Source organism: Leptonychotes weddellii, chromosome 7 (genome assembly GCF_054177405.1).
Source record: "Leptonychotes weddellii isolate Sample4059 chromosome 7, ASM5417740v2, whole genome shotgun sequence".
Lineage (NCBI taxonomy): Eukaryota > Metazoa > Chordata > Mammalia > Carnivora > Phocidae > Leptonychotes > Leptonychotes weddellii.
The window spans coordinates 26,165,392-26,187,569 of record NC_138375.1 but is presented as its reverse complement, the minus strand read 5'-3'; the positions used below and the strand labels follow the sequence as shown (position 1 = coordinate 26,187,569).

The 22,178-nt window shown below is 38.0% G+C and overlaps 1 protein-coding gene across 6 annotated transcripts in view; it reads left to right on the top strand.

Moving 5' to 3' along the window:
- Positions 1-22,178, top strand: part of RANBP3L (RAN binding protein 3 like) — a 275,898-nt gene that overhangs the window by 23,981 nt on the left and 229,739 nt on the right. For 4 of the 6 annotated variants that reach the window (XM_081826021.1, XM_081826022.1, XM_081826020.1 and 1 more), the window contains one exon: positions 9,732-9,878. The exons of the other annotated variants lie outside the window; for them this stretch is intronic. In XM_081826021.1, the coding sequence (XP_081682147.1) occupies positions 9,779-9,878 (100 nt within the window). In that variant the 5' untranslated portion in view covers positions 9,732-9,778. The remainder of the gene's footprint in view (positions 1-9,731; positions 9,879-22,178) is intronic. 6 annotated transcript variants of the gene reach the window in all.

The window sequence follows — 22,178 nt, the reverse complement described above, 5'->3', positions numbered from 1 at the left end:
AGGAGAGGAAAATGGAGCAAAGGCAAAGGGGGACAGGGCCAGCTGACTACATCTCAGTCTGACTTGGCCCAAATGCCTGTAGGGAAGGGGCACTTAGGCAGGGTGGCATCTGGGGGTGGGTGGCTGCTCATGAAGTGCTGGTCACCTAGCACCATGGAGAATGTGACGAATAGTGGTTATCACTCCTCCACCTCTGTCCCTCCTTGTATTCCAAAGGGAAAAGCTATGATGGAAGGGTTAAAAAAAAAAAAAGTAGGGCAAGGGAAAGATAAACCAAGCACGGGTTGCCAGGACAATAGTGAACAGACAGCTGGGTTGGGTGTTTGGGGCTGTGCAGTGAGGGAGAAATGCCCTGAGAAGAGCTGTGCTTTGTTCAGAATTCAGGCATAATGTGCAAGGTCCAATGTGACCCTCCCCACCACCCCTCCATCCCGCCACCCCCCCAAAGTCCACCCAGACAGAGACGGATGGAGATAGAGAGGGGAGAGATTTATTTTGGTGTAGGGTGCTTTGAAAGCAACACAGAAGAGAGAGAAAGTGAGCTCAGAGAGAGGGAAAATGCAGGATACCCTAGGGCACCTTCACAAGGCACCAGGACAGGAGAGGGCATCACAAACAAAGCTGTGCACTGACCGTTACCTCCCCATGTGTGGAATGCCCACTCTGTGTGTGGGGTTGAAATAGGCAGCTTTTTTGAACAGAAGAGCATTTGGTTCATTTGCTGCATTTGGGATGTGTTATCTTAGAATGTGTCTCCTATGCTCACTCTCTGTGGCAGCAGATTTCTCTCCCAATAAGTTCCCTCCAGGGTCGTGGAGATGCCTGGTTAGATCATTGCATGAGTCATGTAGTATCTCGTGCAAGCTGAGTTGCAGCATAGCTAGTGGTTAAAAACATGGACTGTGGTGCCATACTCTCTGGTTTTGTGATCCAGTTCTACCACTTGGGCAAGAACTTAACGTTCCTGGGACTCAGTTTCCTCATTTGTAAAATGAGATAATAGTAGTATCAACTATGGATGGGATTAGATGGGCTTCTACATGTGGGGCGCTGAGGACCTGCCTGGCACATGGTAAGAACGTGAAGTATTGGCTATCATTATTAATTATCTGGTGCTTTGAAGGTATTCAATAAATGTTTGCTGCTGTCAGAAAAATCATCATATCAAATACTTCCTGAATCCCCATGTGTCCATGATGCTCTCCTCTATGCTTATTTATGGTGCTCAATTGAAGACATGTTTTCTGCCTGGTAACTTACTTTCTGGGGTGGAGACACTGATTTGGACATACACAAAGAATTGAAAAATAAAATGGGAATAAGGCACAAAAAATAATGCACCAAAAAAATAAAGATGGTGAGCATAAAAAACCAGCCAAAATTTGTGTTTACTGTCTTAACAAAGTAATCTCATTTTTTATTGGTAGGGATTTAAAATTGGTTGTTGATAGGTCAATTTGCAGCTGTTAAATAGTCGTATGCCTACATAGAGGGAAGTCTCTATTGGGATATCACAGAGATCATTCTTATCCTGGTGAATCATTTTCCATAAGAATATTTTATTATTATAACAAATGATAAACATATTTAATGTTAATGTTATAATAACTATCATATTATAGCAATATTTTATTTCTACAATAAAATATTAAGAGATACACCAGCTATTGTGTCATTTAGTCATCTCAAGATCCAGTGATACCAAATATTTATTATTATTCCCATTTGACAGATGAGAAAGTGGAGACTTAGTTTGAAATTGCCCAAGTCCACATAATTAATGAAAGGTAGAGCTGGTATTTAAACCTAGAACTATTTGAATCCAAACCTATATTCTTAATGACAAAGAATCCAAAGCTAATAATTTAGATGATCAGAAAGATCTCAAAAGACATAGAGCTATGGACTGAAACTAACAAGACTAGATAAAGTGGGGGCACCTGGGCGGCTCAGTCGTTAAGCATCTGACTTTGGCTCAGGTCACGATCCCAGGGATCGAGCCCCGCATCGCATCGGGCTCCCTGCTCTGCAGGAAGCCTGCTTCTCCCTCTCCCACTCCGCCTGCTTGTGTTCCCTCTCTCGCTCTGTCTCTCTCTGTCCAATAAATAAATAAATAAAATCTTTTAAAAAAAAGACTAGATAAAATGGGGATAGACGGGAAAATCTGAATGTACTTCAAAAAACCAGCTGTTTGACTTTGAAATGGAGAAACTATGGCTTAATAACAGTTTGTGTGAAATACACTTGGGTTTTCTTTCTTTCTTTCTTTTTATTTTTAGATTTAAGTTTAATATGAACCAACAAATATATAACATGGCTGCCCATAAAAGCCAATTGCTGTGGTTGCAGCAATAGACGTATTATCTGCAGAAACACAACCATACAGGGACAGGAACTGGCAAATAGAACACTAAGAGAGCATTCATGTCAGTGAAGGATCTGGAAAATACGCTCGTTTCTAACAATTTCAACAACAAGGAATTACTGAAGGAATCATAGTGGTGGTGGGTTTTTTTTTTTTTTCCTAGAAAGCAGTAGTAATTATAATAGTAACACTTAATTCTGATAAAGCAGTCTCCTTGACCCAGGCATATTTATATGTATTAACTCTTTTATATCTTACAGCAACTTCATGAGTAGATCTATTATTATTTTTGTTTTGTGGATGAGGAAAATTTGTTATGCAGCATAGAAAACTAATGGAGTAGCTCTCCACCTTGTGCTTCCTCCCTGCCCCCCCCACCTCTTGCTTTTAGCTTCTGCCATGATCACATGTAAGATCCAAGTGCAGTGAACAGAGTTTTTGCTTTAACATGTGGTTAATCTGAAAGAGAACTAATGAAAACTCATATCTCTTTTCCCAACTCTTTCCAGATGTAATGTAGTTAACCCCTCCTTTTCAAGAATAGCATGCAAGGGGGTAGCTGTTAAAAGGAAATGCTTTCACACATGAGCTAACTCCTTTTACTCTTTGACAAGAGGCTGCCTCTGTTGGTCACTGTCTACCAGCCAGGTGTGCTCAGGTATGTGCCATGAGATTGTCCATCAGCGGGAAACACAGGATATTACCAGTTAGGTTTATGCAAGATATGTGCTGGATGTAAAGGCTGAACAGCCCCGACACAGACAGATACACAGAAAATAGTGTACACACTCTTGCTATCATGGTTTTGACATTTGTTACTTGGTAACTCTATTTAAAAATTTTGCAATAAGTACTTTCAGCAGCAACAAGCTAAAAACCAAAAGTAACAACAAAACAAACAAAACCCAAGAGGCTGAAAGAGTATATTTCATGAAAAATAAGGTCCTGAATGTTCATTTCTCAAGTTTGTTGATGATGAATATAAAACTTGCACAAAATGTTTGTTGACATCAGGGGTTCAATGACATCATTAAACACATGAAAAGCAGAGACACACATCTGCTGAAGAAACAATAGCAGCTACTTCAGAGTTAGAAGTTGTTTTAAGAGGATTGTGTCCAAAGAAAATAATTTAACATGTGCAGTTGCAGAAAAGTATGTTTACATATCACTCTTTTGAAATGTGGCTTTTCGTTTAGATCAAATATCTGTTCTTCTAAATTAATTTCAATCATTTTCAATTTCAGGATTTCTTGTGTATTTACAAAGCAATGTTAAAGTGTTGGCTCTCTTAGCAATAGAATGGTGTTATGAACAGTTAAATGCCAGTTTTTTGTCAGGGTCATCAGATACTTCAAATAGGAAATCAGTCAAGTTAATTCCAGCTAATGACTCAATTCTTTTTCCATCTGACAACTCGTGAAATCAAAGTAAAGCTTTCAGAAGTTTATCTGTGGAAGGCAAAACATCTGATATAATGGGGAATACTGTGATAAATTTAGTAAAAAATTTAACATTGAAGATGAAATTATTTGTTGCTGTGGTGATATTATGAATATATGTTTTGGCAGAGCATAGCACCATGATAAAAACTGTATTCTCATTATGACATCTGTGGAGCAGAAATATAATGGGAATTGATTTTTGTGCATACACAACTCCTAATTGCATTCAAACAAATTTCAATATTTTACCAATTGAAGTAGAAACTGACAATGGTTAAATTTTACAAATATTTTTATATATACACAGAGGGACTGAATTAAAATTTTGTATGTGCAGTGAAACTGACATTAAAAAACAGAAACTTCAGCTTAGCAGTATGTATTTTCTCTTAGTCATGCACCATCAGTTGAGTCTTATAAATGTTTGGGTTTTTAAAGAATTACTTGGAAAATCAACTTAAATGTCAACCATGGGGAAGAATTTCTCTAAATTTTGTTTGCATTTTATCCCAAATCAGCTGGAAATATTTAATCAAATTATTCAATAAGGGAACAACCAAGATCTTCAGCTTTTCAAGTTTACAGCAAACTAATTATTAAAATCAAAGCTTGCAAACAGGGTGATATTGATATTTATCTGTACAAAAACAAGGGAAGAAGAAAACACCTTAATTAATGAGAACTCCAATGGTGGAATAGCTCAATGTGTGAATAGAAAAGATTTGAATTTTGATTTGGTAAGTGTATATTGAATTGGATTGAAATTGAGAAGACCTGTGATTTTATATAATCTCAGTTTGATGAACTGTTTAGAAAAATCATTAGAAAACACCTTTTAAAATGAATTTTATCTTATAAAAAATGTTGAAGAAGATACTCTGGGGTAAAAAAAAAAAAAGAACCTCTAAAAATATGTGGGTTGAAATATGAACAGATCTTAATTTTAAAAATTAAAATCTGAGAATAGGCTCTGTTTAGCAGACTTCGCTCAGAGCTGCCTGGAGAGTGCGCAGCCCCTGTAGAGAGGAGTTTCTTGGATAAAAATATGGTCAGAAGAAAGGGGTCAGTGGAAGCTGTCATGAATTTCAAATTTATTAATCGTAAAATTCAACTATGAATAACACTGAAGGCAAATTTATGAGAAAATTAAAAATAATAGTTGCATATTTGAAAAAATTCTTCACAAAAATACCAGTGACAGGGTCTTATAGGCAGATAAAGCTAAAAATTGATTAAAAATATGTATACTAAAGATAATTATTTCACTTTTATTATTTTTAATGTTCAGATACTTAACATAAAGACTTAAAGTTTGTCCTGATATACTCAGATACATTAATTTTAGCTTTTTAAGAAAGAATTTCATTTATTTTCTTAAAAGATATATTCATTTATTTGAGAGACAGAGCGCGCATGCGCACACAAAAGAAGAGGAGAAGGGGAGAGGGAGAGGGAGAGGGAGAGGAAGAGAGAATCCTCAACCGTTCTGAGCATGGTGCCTGACCTGGGGCTCCATCCCAGGACGCTGAGATCTGACCTGAGCCAAAACCAAGAGCCGGCCACTCAACTGACTGAGCCACCCAGGCACCCCGAAAGAATTTTATTTTTGAAAATAATTTTTAATAAAATAATTTACAAGTTCTCTAATAAAAGAACACTAGTTTGTTGGTCACTTAATATTTCAAAATAGTTACATAATTTTAATGATTTGTCTTAGGTTTTTATTTGGATGCAATTTCGAACTTAGAGAAAAGTTGCAAGAATATTACAAGGAGCTCCGGTATTCCTTCACATTTCCATTTTGCGCCACTGACTTTAACATTTCCCTTTTCTCTTTCTTGCTCCCATATCAATGTGTGTATGCACATAAAATCTTTTTTTTCTGACACATTTGAGTGTAAGCTTAAGACACCATGCCCTTTTACTACGAAATCATTTCATGTGGTTTTTCTGAAAATAAGGATATTGAATTCAGGAAGCGTAACATATGTATAACACTATAAGCTATAATTCATATCCAAAGTCCATCTCTTGTCTCAAGAATGTCCTTTGTCCCTATTTTCTTCCTGTCCAGGATCCAATCCAGTTATCACATAGAGCAGAAGTTGTCAGGTCTCTTTGGTATCCTTCAATCTGAAATAGTTCCTCAGGTTTTCTTTGTCTTACTTAACCTTGACATTTTTTCAGAGAATAAGCTGGCTGTTTTGTAGAATGTCCCTCAGTTTGGGTATGATTAATTTCAGGCCATGCATTTTTGGCAGGGATAACATGATAAGTCCTTCTCAGTGCATTACACCTGAAGGCACATGGTGTCAATTTGTCCCAATATTAGTGATACTGACTAAGATCATTTGGATAAGTCGGTGTCCGCCAGATCTCTCCCCTGAAGGCATAGATATATTTTGTAAGAATTAATTGGAAGTCATACAAATCAAATTTTTACCCACTGTATTTAAATAACAACAGTTGATTTTATCAATGATCCTAGATTTGACCAATGGGGCTCCTCCAAGCTAGCTGGCTCCTTGTTCTTTTGGTATGATCTCTTATTCTTTAAGCATTTCTTAATTTTCAGCGTGAGGTATTACAGGATCATCCTGTACTCTTACTGCTTCAAGCCTGGAATCAGCCTTTTTTCCAAGTATCCCTGGCTTTTTAGTAAAGAGTGGTATTTATAAACCAAGATCTGACAACTAGGTATGCTTCTTGTTACATTTGAGTCATTGCTTATAAGCCCTCTCGGTGGTAGTGCTGATACACACATACACGCACGTGTGTACATCCACACACATGCATATACAAGCATGTACATATATGAATTCCTCTCTCTCTCTGTATGGGTATAGAGCCATAAATTTATGCTGATACTTCCAATTCCATCCAACACCGCAGGACACATTCTAGTCTTCTTCCTCTCTGTATCTATAATATATAATTACTCATTTGTTCATGCCTAGGATATACAGAAAATAGCTTCAGAATTGCTCAACCATAATGCTGTGAAAAGCAAACTTATTAGCTAGAATTTAATATACATTTATAATTTTATTAGGTAAATATTACATATATTGAAGTGTAGAATCTCAAGTGTACAATGTGATGGGATTTTCAAATGGATATACATGTGTAACACAATCCTTACCAAGATAAAGAGTATTTCTATCACTCCAGTGAGTTTCTTCTTGCCCCTTCACAGCACATAAGTCCCTCCTGCAATACACATACTCAAAGGTGTTTTTTTTCTTTCCAATTTTTAAAAACCACCTTAATTTAGTTTTTACCTGCTGTAGAACCTCATACGCAGGGTCAGGAAGATACTCTCCTAGATCTTCCTAGAAGCTTTACAGGTTTAGTTTTTATTGTCAGGTCTATGATCTATATCAAATTAATTTTTGTGAATGATAAGATAGGAGTTAAGGGTCACTTCTCCTTCATACATATACCTAATTGTTTTAGTACATGTATTGAAAAGGCTTTCCTTTGTTCTCATTGCATTGCTTTGGTGTCCATGTTGAAAGTAAATTAATTGTGTAAGTATAGTTCTGGACTCTGTTGTCCCATTGACATTTATCATTATGCCATTATATTGTCTTGATTATTGTAGCTTTATAGTAAGTCTTAAAATGAGGTAGTATAAGTCTTCCAACTTTGTGCTTTTTTTTTTAAAGATTATTTTGATTACACTAGTTTTTTTTTCATTTTCCATATACATTTAGAATTATCTTGTCAGTATCTATAAAAATACCTGCAGGAATTGTAACTGGGATTGCTGTGAATCTATAGATCAATTTGTGGAGAATTGACATTTTTTTTTTAAAGATTATTTATTTATTTATTTATTTGAGAGAGAGAGAATGAGAGACAGAGAGCATGAGAGGAAAGAGGATCAGAGGGAGAAGCAGACCCCCTGCTGAGCAGGGAGCCTGATGTGGGACTTGGTCCCGGGACTCCAGGATCATGACCTGAGCTGAAGGCAGTTGCTTAACCAACTGAGCCACCCAGGCGCCCGAGAATTGACATTTTAACAATACTGAGTTTTCCAATCCATGAACATGGCATATCTCTCCATTTATTTAGGTCTTTAATTTTTATCTCAGTGTATTTTATGCTTTTGAGTACAGAGGTTTTGCACATTTTTTCTAAAGGTATTCTTAAGTATTTTATAGTTTATGATGCAATTGTAAATTGAATTTTCTTAAATTTTGTTTTTCAATTGTTTGCTGCTAGTAATAGAACATAATAATAGTCATTTCAATAAAAAAAAATCCTACACAGTAGATTTTTAAATATTGACTTTTTATCCTATGATTTTGATAAAATCACTTATTAGTTTTACAGCTTTGTAGCTTCCTAACAACTTCCAGCTTAACATTTATGATGTCTGTGATTGGAGATTGTTTCATTTCTTCTTTTTTAATCTTTTTGCCCCCTTTTACTGGCCTTATTGCAGTGGCTAGATGATTACATAGTTTTTTTATTGAATCTGTGTAAGATTCTTATTATTACCTCCTTTGTTTCTGATGAGTAGTCTACCATCATCCATACCGTTGTTCTTCTTTTAGCAGTATGTTTCTTTTCTCTAAATGCTTTCAAGATTTTCTTTTTATCTTTGGTTTTCACTTGTTCGATTAGGATATACCTAGTGTGTTTGTATTTATTGTTGGGGGTTTGCTGATCTTTTTGGATCTGTATGCTGTTTTTCACAAAAATTTAGGAAACCTTTGGCTATTATTTCTTCAAATAGTTTTTCTTCCTTATTCGTTCTTTTCTTCTGGGGAGCTTTAATTACATTAGTCTTGTTGACATTGTCTTCTAGGTCCCTGAAGTTTTGTTTATCTTCTTTCAATCTTTTTTTGCTCTTTTTATATTGGATAATTTCTATTGACCCCCTTATTTAATTCATTAACCCTTTCTTCAAATTCCATACTCTGATTCCTCAAACCAGTAAGACTGGGACTTTTTGCTTATGCTGTGGTGGCTTTAGGCTTGTGTGGACTGGGGAGTATTCTCAGGCAAAAACCTATATAAACACAAATTTTATTGAATTCAGTTCTCTTTCAAAGATTGACTCCAATCCAGTTTCTACTGCTTTTGATTGCTCTCCAGAGCCTTCAAATGGTTGTTTTTAAATAACTTTTTTTTCTGAATTATCTGCAGAAAACACAAACTGCCTTGCCAATATCAGATATGGAAGCAGTAATACAAATATTATTCCCTAATTTACCTAATAAAGGAAAAATATATGTAATAATTGAAATAGAACAATAAGTTATGAAAATAAAAATTTTAAAAGATTTTAAAAGACTCATATAAATATTTGGGTTACACTTGGCAAACTTAACCTTAAAATATCTCATGTGTCAACCTGAGCCTATTTCATCACTAGAATGTAGCTCATGCAGTTCACCCAAATCAACAGCCCCTGAACTGCTCCATTTGCTGTTTAATGAGCTGAATCTACAGTTATGTACTTGAGTATTATGGCTGCATCAAATTGCTATCAAGGTGTCTAAATGCATACTCCAATGTGTACGTGTCTCATGGTGGTTCAGCCACAAACATTTCCCAGATTGGCACAAGTCTGCAAAATGCATGATGAGGAGTGCTGATAGACATGACATTCTCCTTGGCACTGTGGACAAACCTCTGAAAAAGAGCAGTGTATGACTATTTAGAATGAGCCAGGTAACTAGTAAGTGTACCCTTATTGTATAGTGAGTACTGCTGACCTTAACCCATCTTTCTACTCTTTTGTAGTCCACCTTGGCAGAATTCCTGCCAGACTCATGGCATAGCTGTTCATTAGTATCAAGGTCTCTTTCCTCAGAGGATTGGTGGCCAACACAGATATTCTAAGTCACCATTGTTGCAGCAATAACCAAGTATCGCATCTCACATATCAAACCGCATGCTTTCCACAGACACTCCATCAGCAGCAACTGCTACAGATCCTGGCACCCATCAGTGGATGGACTCCTCATGGTTTCCAGTTTCTTCCATCATGAAGACAGTAATGACTCCTTGGATTTTTTTTTCCCTTGGCATGGGAGGTGAGACACCAGGAAGAGGTAGGCATACTTTTTCACAATACAGGAGTGGGATGCACAATTATTTAATTTGAATATTAAAAAAGACAGCCCTCTTTTATACCCCATTTTGGTAAAGAAGGACATATCAGTCACAAAAAGAGATCTATCTAAAACTACAAGCAGCAGAGTCAACAGTAACGCCAGAACTATAGTTTGTATTATGATCTTTATAAATATTGATGCTTTTAGGGCGGAAAGTTTGGTTGAGAATGCATTGACTAAGTGGATAAAATCCTAATTTTATTTGTATAAGTCTCTTTCCTAAAGGAGTAGAATTTTATTATGTTCTATTTTTTATGGTATAAACTTGGGCTTCATTACATGTTGAGCCCAATGATGAGGATGTTTGTGTGGAGAGAGGAACATGGAGACCTAAATTTAACTGGTTTAGTTTACCGAGCATTATTGTTTTTGTGATCTGTTCTTACTCTGTTTGGGCCAGTGTGTTGATTTTGAAATGTTTAGCTGCCCCTGGAGATTTCAGTGATGAGAACATTTTAAGAACTCAAAAAAAATGCTGTAGTTCTTTAAATGCAATCACCTGTTGGCATGTGGTCAAGACATAATTCACAGTAAAACATTCGTATTGTGGGATTAGTCCATTTCCATCAGGCAAAAGCTTGTCTGGTCAGTTGCCTTTCCCAAAGGTCCTGATGGGGAGTCTTGCTGTCTGTTTTGTTTTAAGATGACTCATATGAAGGGTTAAATTCCTTGATCCTTGCCGCGGTCATGTGGTCAAGCTTATGCTGGGTATGGTATTTTACTTTTTTTTATCCAACAACAGAGGCCAAGGCTCTCCTCTTTTCTCCCTTCAAAGTCAGGACTAACCTCTTCTTCATTCCTCCGTTCCCATTCCTGTTCTCGTCTACTTTTTAACGTTCCACTCATGGGCTGCCTGCCTGGATGAGGAGGCAATGAGATTTCCACTTTAATATCTTCATGTAAAAATTGTAGGTGACAAGCAAAGAATGTACAGTCTGGCAGGGAAGATACCTAATGAGAGACAGGTGCTCTAATTAAAGTGAGCACACACTGTTATGGTGCATATAGGAGGAAGCTCACCTTGAGAAAGTCTGAGAAGGTTTTCTCTATTAGAAGATATGTAAAGGAGCACAGAAGTATAATTTGAAAGATAAATAGGGGCTAAATCATAAAAAAATTTGAATGACATATTAAGGAATTCCATCTTTAATCTGAATTATGAGGAGCCATAGAATATTTTTAAGTGGCACATAAGGTTAATATCTTTGAAAGCTCTCTCTAGTAGCATTATAGAGGATGAATTGTAGACAGAAGATCTAATGGGATACAATTGAAGCAGAGCAGGCAACAAATTGTAAGGGCCCGAAAGTAGGGGCAATGAATTTGTATAAGAGGAGAGAAAGAACACAAACTATTTTAGGACAGACTCCATAGGACTTGGATTGGCTTAGATGAAGGGTGGGCAGATGAAATAGGGCTGGAAAGGAGTTAGGATGAGTCTCCCAGGCTTCAGAGACTGATGGAGAGTAGTGGTACTGGCCAAGAGGAGGAATATCAAAATAGAAACAAGTTAGTTTGGGGGTGTTTGGAAAAGAGATGCTGAGTTCAGTTTTGAGCACACTAGATTTGAGGTATCTATGGGGAGATTATAATAGGTGTCTAAACACGGAATAAAGGAGAAGAGCTTTTGTTTTTTCTTCTGACAATTGGTAACATTCAGTAACTTTTCAGTCCAGTGTATTTTTTCCATCACACTTGTATTGTCACAATTTTCTTGATCGATTTAGTCACTCATAGATATATTTCAGTCTCCTTTGAATTCATATTCTGTGATTTATTTTTGTATCATGACTATTTTCGATTAGAAATACATTTTACTGTAAAATACGCACTTAAGAATTTCTTTTGTTTGCATTATCGTTTGATATTTGAGTTCAAAACACTTTTTACATATACATTTTTTTTTTCCTCCATGCAGCTGTGCTACAAGCAGGTTGATCAGATAAGGAAACTGAGACTCAGAGGTGGCAGGCAAGCACTTGGCTTGTGCAGAGAGAGTTCACAAAAATAAAGCTGGAGAAGTGGGCTGGCTGTAGGTCTGCAGAGGAAACGTAACCAGAAGCGAGTGTCAGAGCTGCGATAAGAAGAAATAGTTTGCTGATATGGCAGAGCTGGAGGGGTCACTAGCCAGCATCAGAAACAGCAGAATATTGCCCTGGGCTGGGCTTCTCCCCGTGGGGGACAGTGTGGCACCTGGGTCCATTTCAAGGACCTCCAGGCATTCACATTTAATCCCACATGTTAATGGAACATCTATGTGATTGGCATAAGGTTAGGAACTGGGGATATAATAATTAAATAAGACAATTCTTCCCCTCCAGGGGCTGGGAGTTAAATCTGTATAAATAGTTTACTATATACAACTGTTAAGTTCTAAAATAGAGTGAAGAATCATATACCTTGGGAATAAGGGAAGAGAGAGTAATTCATATTGTCCAGAAGTTCAGTAAATGGAAAGTGAAGAAAGGAGTTACATTTGAACCAACTTGAGAAGGCTGGGGAGATGTCTACCAGATTGCAAAGGAAGACAAGGGTGTTCTAAGTACCAGGAGAACAAGGGCAAAAGTTGGGAAGTAGAAGAGTGTACGGGGGTGGGTATATGTTGGGTCAAAGGGACTACCAAAGGTAGAAGCCCTCATGGAAGAGACCCACAAGGAAAGCTGTACATATTATCACCATTTTGTGGAAACTTTTCAAAGGCGGGGCCAGGGAAGATAGGTGAGGGAGGAACTCACAGACCACCTCTTTTGGTGGTAGAATCAGCAATTTGCTAGATTGCTGACACCTATGATCTAGATTGTTTAATGTTCTCTTAGGTCCACAGGTTCTAGGAGGTGTGAGAAGACTGGCCATGAGTGAAAAGTTTGGTAGAGAATACCCTCCCTTTCTCTTTACCTTGGAGCAAAGGGAAGGTTTCAAGCAAATAGTTTTCTACAGGTTGTTAGATCAGACACCACAAACTTGGTGTCATTTGGGACTCCCTGCAGCAAAGAGATCTATGAAAAATGGGGTAGAAATCAAATGTTTATCAACTGTGGGAGAGAGGGCTGCCTGAAAAAGACAGCACTCAAGTTCACCTTGAGGTGTAAGTAGGATGAGCAGGTCCACCCAGCAGAGTAGATAGTCTGTGGAGGTCAATAAGATACGTGTTGAAGGAGCGTGTGAAGCTGGCCTCCAGTGAACAGAGCACTATGTCCAGAAAAGGCTCATGTCAGCAAGGCTATTTATAAAGTATTTATATCTGATGTGTGGGTGGGGGAGGCTTCTGAGCATTGGGTAGTAAATGAGACCTTTTAGGGAGATTATTTGGATGGATGGAGAGCTGGGAGTCTTTGATTATATGTACATTTTCAACACCTGGGTTCTTATGAAGTAGAAGGAGTCTTCATTTTCATGATAAGCAGACCCATTTGATACACATCAGACTTTTCTTCACAATGGAAGGTTCTGGTAAGCATAGGAATGAGTTGAGGAGAAATGGCACGAAGCCTGCAGTCAGTAGCTGAAACCAGCAGGCATTTTATCATCCCTGTGCCATGTGCAATGGCTTTTCCCAAGTGTTTTTTTTATCTGTGTTTGCTTCAACCTCAGAGGACAATCTGTTCAGTCACCAGAAGGGATACCTTCAAAGAGTTTTCTTGGATAAAGTCCACCCATGTGGTCAGCTGTGACCTCATCTTACTGCTCCAGGGGCCCTGGTTTGGGACTTGATATCTCAAGTTCCTGCTTGAATGGGAAGCAGAGAGGCCTTTCTTTTTAATACCTCTCATTTTGGAACACATCAGAAACCACCAGTTAGCTTGTTAAATGTTTTTCCAGATTTTTTTTTTTCACTCTTAAATAATTTAGCCCATTGCCCTGCTTATTGTCAAGAGTCATTAAAGACAGCCAGCCAACTGCTTATATTCTTTTCACAAGCAAACACAAACTGGGAGGTTTGGGGAAGTGCAGGGTGGGGAGAGGGGGGCTTTTCACTTTGCTGGCACAAAATTTGGAACTGTAGAGAAAGAAGAATAGAAAATACTGGTTCAGATTTTCCTAAACTAAATCGCGAACTTGATGTTTCTACCAGCGACCATAATGCCCATCTCCTGGAAATAGTCACCTTTCTCTTTCTTAGCTGTCTCTTCAGATTTGACACTGTTCTGAGAGGGCTCCACATCCCCCCATGTTATTTATTCTCGAAAGCAAGGTTCCCAGGCTGACTCCTACAACTCCCTGGAGAAGAAGCCATGGCCAGGGCATCTTTCTCCTGCCAGCTGTGGATGCCAATCCCAAGCCCTCCTCTACTCACATCCTTCCCCAGTAACTCAATGGCTTGTGCAGATTGTTTGAATAGCAGCTGAGGTGATAGACGGGAAGGGTGTGAAGGGGTTGGGGGCAGGTCTCTTGTTAGGGCCCCAGAGAATGAGGCTGTGTATGGGACCAGACCTCCTTCCAGAACAGGCCGCTGCTGCCAGAAACAACTCATTCCCTCAAGAGCCTCTGACTCATGTCTCTAATAGGACTATTATGGTTTCCTGGCTGCAAAGTGGTCCTTTCGAAATGCAGGGGTTTTTTTCTTTTTGACATTTGAATTCTGAGTTATGTGTGTAGATTAATTCCCCTCTTTCATGCTCTCACAGTGCTTTTTGAATCTCTCTTCACAATATCCCTTTGCCTGACTAGATTTTAAACTTTACGTATGCAAGGACTGGTGTCTACTCTATATGCTACTGTATGTCCAGTAGCTGGGATAGTAAATGGAGCACTGAGGCACATGATAATTGTTTGTTGAATGAGTGAATGAAAAAATATGTTTTGCCTATGCAGCCATACCAAGGAAGAAAAGATTTTAAGAAGCATCAGACGCCCCCACCCCCAAAGCAATAGCAGGGGGACAACTGAGAAACATGTCCCAGAATTTCACTAGGCTTTTCTTTGGGACACAATTCACAAAGTATGGTCATCTGGTTTCTATGCTATAGTAGAATAGGAGTAGATTGGAGTAGGGAGGTAAGGTACTGCTAGAGAGAGGTGACTCTAACAGAAAAAGAGGGAACAGACTATAAGAGACAGGCCAAATTTTAGCAAAGTGGAGGAGTGTGAGGCTACTGATTGAAGGGGCCTCTCACCCTACAAACATCACAGGCGCTGAGATCATCTCTCTATTTCACTAAAATGTAATAATTGTACTGGCAGTCGCGATGTTCAGTTATCTGGGAAGCTTACTATGTCAGCTGGTTTATTTCCAAATGGTGCTGGGCCCCTTAGGTATTAGCATGTTTTGGAATGCTGATTTTATTTCTTCAAATCCTTTAGAAAATCTACCACTTTTCTTTGACAAGGGTAATAATAATTGTATCCTCTTCAGTTTCTACTTCACAAAATATAGGACAGGATGTTCCTCAATGGCCATAGGTTGGCCAGCCTTGTGAGGAGGAAAATCTTCTAACTCATAGAGTCTTTATGCACAGCTATATTGGAAATTTCCTTCAATCAGAAACAAAAAAGAAAAAGTTGAGAGAAGAGAACAATGAAAAGAAGCTATGCTCAGGGTGCAGAGATGCTAAGAATTACAGTTCCTTTGTGATGTCTTCTTTGATCCACTGGTTGTTTAAGAGAGTGCTCTTTAATTTCCAGAAATTTGTGAATTTGCCAGTTTTCCTTCTGTTATTCATTCACTTCTAAATTCGTCCTGTTGTGGTCAGAGGAGATACCTTGTATGATATCTATCTTTGTATTTACTTACTTAGTATTGAGATATATTTGAGGTATAGTGTTTTATTAGTTTCAAGTGCACAACATGATGATTTGATATTTGTGTATATTGAGGAATGATCATCACAATAAGTTTAGTTATGAATTTTTTCTCTTGCGATGAGAACTTTTAAGATTGACTCTTTCAAATATATAGTACAACATAGCCAATTTCAAATATACAATACAATACTATTAACTATAGACATCATGCTGTACATTATATCCTCAGGACTTATTTATTTTGTAACTGGAAATATGTAGCTTTTGACCACCTTCAACCATTTTGTCCACCCCTCTACCCTCTGCCTCTGGCAACCACCTATCAGTTCTCTGTGTCTATGAGTAGTGTTGTTTTGTTTTGTTTTGTTTCCACATATAAAGATCATATAGTATTTGTTTTTCTCTTATGACTTATTTCACTTAGCATAACACCCTCAGGATACACCCATGTTGTCACAAATGAAGAGATTCCCTTCTTTTTTATGGCTGAATAATATTCCATGATATATATACGTTTTATTTATCTATTTATCCACTGCTGGACACTTAGGTTGCTTCCATGTCTTGGCTGTTATAAATGATGCAATAAACATGGGGGTGAAGACATCTATTCCAGCTGGTGTTTTTATTTCCTTCAGATAAATACCCAGAAGTGGAATTGCTGGACTGTATGGTAGTTCTATTTTTAATTTTTTGAGGAAACTCCATACTATTTTCCAAAGTGGCTGCACTTATTTATATTCCTATCCTTTGTCCTAAGTTTTAGTAATTTGTGTATTTCAGTTTTGTCAAATTTATGGGATCCAAATTGTAATATTTTCTTATTAGCTTTTTAATGGCTGTAATGTCTCTAACTAGAGATTTATCCATTTTACTCTTTCAAAGAGACAGACTTTGGGGCCACCTGGGTGGCTCAGTCAGCGGTGTCTGACTCTTGATTTCAGCTCGGGTCACAATCTCAGGGTGTTGAGATTGAGTCCCGCCTTGGACTCTGCCCTGAGCGTGGAACCTGCTTAGGATTCTTTCTCTGCCCTTCCACCTGCTTCTCTCTCCCAAACAAACAAGCAAACAAACAAAAAATAAAGAAACAGACTTTGTTTTTATTGATTTCTCCCTGTTATTTTTCTATTGGCAGTATCACTAATTTCTGCTTTTAACTTTAATATTTCTTTCCTTATACTTTGGATTGAATTTGTTCTTTTTCTTGGCTTAAAGTTAAAGCTTTGCTCATCAACTTTACAGGTTTCTTAAAAAAGTAATTATTTAAACAATTAATATTGTTTGAATTATCTTGTAAGACTGTTTTATCTTCAACAAATTCTGTGGTATTATTTTTTCATTTTCATTCAGTTAAAAATATTTTCTAGTTTCTTTTGAGATTTATTCTTTTATCCATGGGTTTAGAAATGTACTGTTAATTCCAAACATTTGGGTATTTTTCATATATCTTTGTTTATTGGCTTCTAATTATTTCCCTTATGGTCACAGATATTACTCTGTATGATCTTAGTACTTTTCACTTTATTGAGATTTATTGTATAGCATAGTATATGGTGTTTCTTTATAAACATTCCACATGGTCTGAAAAGAGTACATATTCTGAAATTGTTGGGTATAGTGTTCTATAAATATTAGGTCAAGTTGGTTTGTAGTGTTTTAAGCTCTGGTATATCCTTAATGACTTTTGTTTAATTGTTCAATCAATATTTATGTTTTTATCTGAAACAACAACAAAAAAGCATTTATCTGGTTGCTTAGAGCACTCTAAATAGATTTGGAGCACATCACTAATCCTTTTTACATTGATTTTTACCATTTCAGATTCCTGAACTCTGAACTGTTTTGATCCCTTGCTTACTGGGCTAGATTTCATCATTATGTAGGGTTTTGGAAGATATATTTTTTAAATTTTAATTCTTTCTTTAAATTCAATTTAGTTAACATACAGTGTATTATTAGTTTCAGGGGTAGAATTTCGTGATTCATCACTTAGATATAACACCCAGTGCTCATTACATTAAGTGCCCTCCTTAGTGTCCATCACCCAGTTACCTCATCCCCCCCACCCACCACCCATCCAGCAACCCTGTTTGTTTCCTAGAGTTCAGCATTTTAAAGAAGCCTAAGATTTTACACGGTTGAAAATTTCTATCTTTGTTTATGCTTGTCTGAGTATATCTGTGGACTTACTGTTCAGAACTTGGTACACATTATTCCAATGTCTTCTGGAATTAAATTTTCTAGGTACAAGTCTTGGGTCATCCTGAATTTTTGCCCTTATTTATGACATTTTTTCCTGTCCAGAAGTCTTCCTTTATTTATTTTTTAATTTACATAATTTATTATGAAATGTGGTACACACGTACCTTTATTCCTTAAGTTTAGTAGTTGAACCAAACTATGTCATGATGTCATGTATCAATTTTACCTGGTATGTAGGGTGCCCTTTCAAGTTGACAGATTCTGATCTTTCTTCATTCGAGGGGAATTTTATATGATTATACATCTCTGAATACATTTTCCCCACTGTTGTTTTTTTTTCTTCAAGGACACAAATATATTTAGGATGAATTGTCTTTGTCCTCTCTGTCTAGCATATTGTCTTCATTCATTTCATTTCTTTTGTTTTTCTTATATATTCACTCTTTTTCTCTTAAGACGTTCCTTCATACCATTAATGTAAAATTCAGGCATATCTATTTCATCCTTTGCTGGACCTTGGTTACTTATCTGATATAAATGGGGAGGGTTTTGGGGTACTTTTAATATGCTTTTATCATTCTGCATCCCCTTTTCCATGCCATGTTGTTATAGCATCTTGTCTTTGTACTCTTATTTTACTGAAGTGATATTCTTGTTAAATTCTTCTATAGTACACACTCTAAGAGAATCTGCTTCTGTTTCTTGAGTTCTATTCCACTTTTAGTAATTCACTTGTCTTTTGCATATATTCCTTTATCTTCTTTTTGTCGTATCTCTATACAGCTTCTTTTTAATTTCTTTTAATCTTGCTTATGCCTGGGAAGCTTTTGTCTAAACCTCTATTTTCTATATTATAGCATGAGACTTGACCCATATTCTCTTTATAGCAGATGCTTTTAATACCCCACCCCATATCACCTTCGCTCACCTGAGTATACCTGTAGCTGCAGACGGTTCCTGGCATGCTGACAGCTTCCCTTCTCAAGCACCTGCATTTCTCTTTACTGCCGAAGGCCTTCTTTGATAATATGGGAGTTTGCTTGATTGTATACAAGCACACTTCAGAAGTGTGGGTGGAATTTTGCTTCTGGGGGAAACTTTTAACTGATAGGGGATAGGAGTCAGTGGATAAATGGTCATCGGAGAGTATCCACCACAGAAAATACACTGAACAAGTGGACACGATAACTCAGCCATTAGAGATCAGCCAGTCTGTCCTCAGCCACCATGCTGCTTACACAGTGGGCCCATGAAAAGTGTGGCAGTCGTGTCATGCATAGATACTCTGTATGGGTCCAACTGTTGTTGCGCTCTTTCTCACTTAGGCTGATCTAGTAATTGCCATTGCTCAATGTCCAACATGTTAGCATAGGAAATATTGTTGAGCACTTGATCTGACAGTACCATTCAAGGTTACTAACCAGCTCATTGGTGGCAAGTTGATTCCACTGGACCCCTTCTACCATAGGGGGAAAGTAATTCTTTCTACTTGAGATTGGTAAGTTTGCCATCTCTGTCCACAATGTCTTGGCTAGCACCTAACTGAAAATAGAATTTCTGGATTACTGATGTAAGATCCTGCCTAATGTTGCCTTGGATCAAACATTTACTTTACCATAAGAAAGTGTGACAGTGGGCAATGACCGTGGAATCCATTTGTCCTACCATGTATTACATCTCCTAGAAGCTGCCAGCATGATAAAAAATTGGAATGTCCTCTTAAAAGACACAGACAAGGCTCCAGCTTGGAGAATAATACTTTTAAGGGTCAAAGTATGTTACGTGGTGCTTTGTTCCCAGTAGACTATCATGTGGTGCTTTGTCTTTGGTAGCTAAAATACAAGGGTGGAACTGAGGGGTGGAAGTTGAACCGACTGCCCTCACTCTCTCCATCACTGTCCCAATTAGGGAGTTTTTATTTCCTATTCCTACAACTTTAGGGTCTACAGAGTTAAAGGTCCTGGTTTCCAAGGAGGTAACACTTCTACCAGGGGACACAATTAGGGTTCCACTGAATCTAAAGTCATGACTGTTGCTCTCACATCAATAGACTATATAAGGCTAAAAAAAGAGTTAGTATACTGGTGGTGGTAGTCAATACTGACAATCATGAGACTCTAATGTTTTTGTTGTAACAGTGGGCGTGACCTGAAATCAGTAGATCTATCAAGGAGCCTCTGAACATTCTGTGCCTGAAGGAAGGGCAGTTTCAGCAACTAAGGATTGGACAAGGTCAAGGATATCAGGGATTCAAACATCTCAAAGATCTGCATTTGTCTCAAGGAAAAGCAACCTAAGATGGCAAAAGTTCTGACTGAGTGTGAGATCCAACTAGAATGGATGCAAGGAGAAGGAGAAAATAAAATAAGTTGCTTTGGGTCTAGCTGAGGCCAAAGGGACTTCAGGGTTCCCCATTAACTGTCTTAGCTGCAGCAGCAGGGACTCCAGCTTTTACCCTTAAGCATCATTAAGAAGTAGAATTGGGTGGGGGGCATGAGCAGATCTGGGAACTGCTAAGAGTGACTATGGCAGATGCTGCTAATAGCATTTCCTATATCCCTTTGACCCACCAGAGTTCACCTGCTACCGTGAGGGGGCAGTAGATACGCTCAATGCCCTATTCTTCTTGTCCTTCAGTGGGACAATTCTGAGGTGCATTCAACAGGATTTCTCAGAAGGTCCCAAAATATTAAGCCTCAGTTACCTATAGCAGTAACCTATCAATACCATTGCTCCTCCAGACTGGCTACCTGAAGATGGGGAAGCTGGAGCATTCATCCACCCCACTGTACCTTGTGCTAAATTGGCTGAAGGTTGCCCTTGGGGGCATGAAAGTCCTGCTCCCACAGACTGCACTAGCCTGTCCTACAAAGGCCCTGGGCAGAATGCAGAAAGACTCAAATGCAGGAAGACTATGTAGTAGGCATGAGGCGGGGTACCACCAGGGCAAGGCGAGTCTGAGCCCTTCAGAGCTGTCTGCAGCTACAGGTGAAATCAAAGGTGGGCCAAGGGTGGGATTCTCACATCAGAGCCATCTGCTACACATGCCTCCTTCCTGCCTCCTGCCTGTCACTACTTCCAATCTCTCTTCTTGCTTCACATCTCAGTGTAATCTGTTCAGAAGAATAGCCCTCATCATCAAGCATATATGTTGGTGGGAGTGTAAGTTGGTATAGCCACTATGGAAAATGGGATGGAGGTTCCTAAAAAAAATTAAAAATAGAACTACCATGTGATCCAGCAATCCTACTTCTGGGTATATGTCTGAAGGAAACAAAATCACTATTCTGAAAAGATATCTGCACCCCCATGTTCATTGCAGCATTATTTACAATAGTGAAGACATAGAAACAACCTAAGTGTCGACTGAAAGATGACCAGATAAAGAAAATGTGGTATATGTATGCAATGAAATATTTTTCAGCCATAAAAAAAATCCCAGGATATTCTGCCATTTGTGACAACATGGATGGACCCTGAGGGTTTTCAGGCACAGGGCCAGGGAAATGTTTTTCTTGTGAAATAATTTCTGCCCTTACAATTTTGGCTCCTTGTAGCTCTGATGCTGAGTGAAATAAGCCAGACAAAGACAAATACTAGATTCACTTACATGTGGAATCTGCAAAAAACCGGACTCAGAGATACAGAGAACAGATTGATGGTTGTCAGAGGTGGGGAGTTGGGGGTAAGAGAACGGAGCAAAGGCGGTCAAAAGGTACAAACTTCCAGTCGTAAGATTAATTAATTCTGGGGATGTAAGGTATGGCATGCTGACTATAGTTAATAATGCTGTATTGTTTATTTGAACATGGCTGAGAAAGTACATCTTAAGAGTTCCCCTCACAAGAGAAAAAAATTAGAACCGTGTGAGGTGATAGATTTTAACTAAGCTTATTGTGATAATCATTTTACTGCATACACATGTATCGAATCATTATGTTACACACCTTAAACTTAGAGATAATGTTATATGTCAGTTACATCTCAGTAAAACTGGGAAAACATAGAAAAGAAGGGAAAGGTCATCTGATGCTCCACTGACTCAGTTTACCCAGGTAGCAGCAGCAGGTACTGTAATTTGGATTATGTCCCTGATTACAAGGTCACAGGTGAAAAACCCCTCCCACACTGATATCCTGAAAGAAAGACATTTATCTCCAGCTCAAAGAAGCTGGAGTTGGTTCCATGGTGTGGAATGAAAAACACTGACCAAAAGAAAGAACTCCATGAGGATGGACAAATGACATTTTGCTGTAGGATATTTGGTTGAATGTTATTACAAGAAATTCAGAC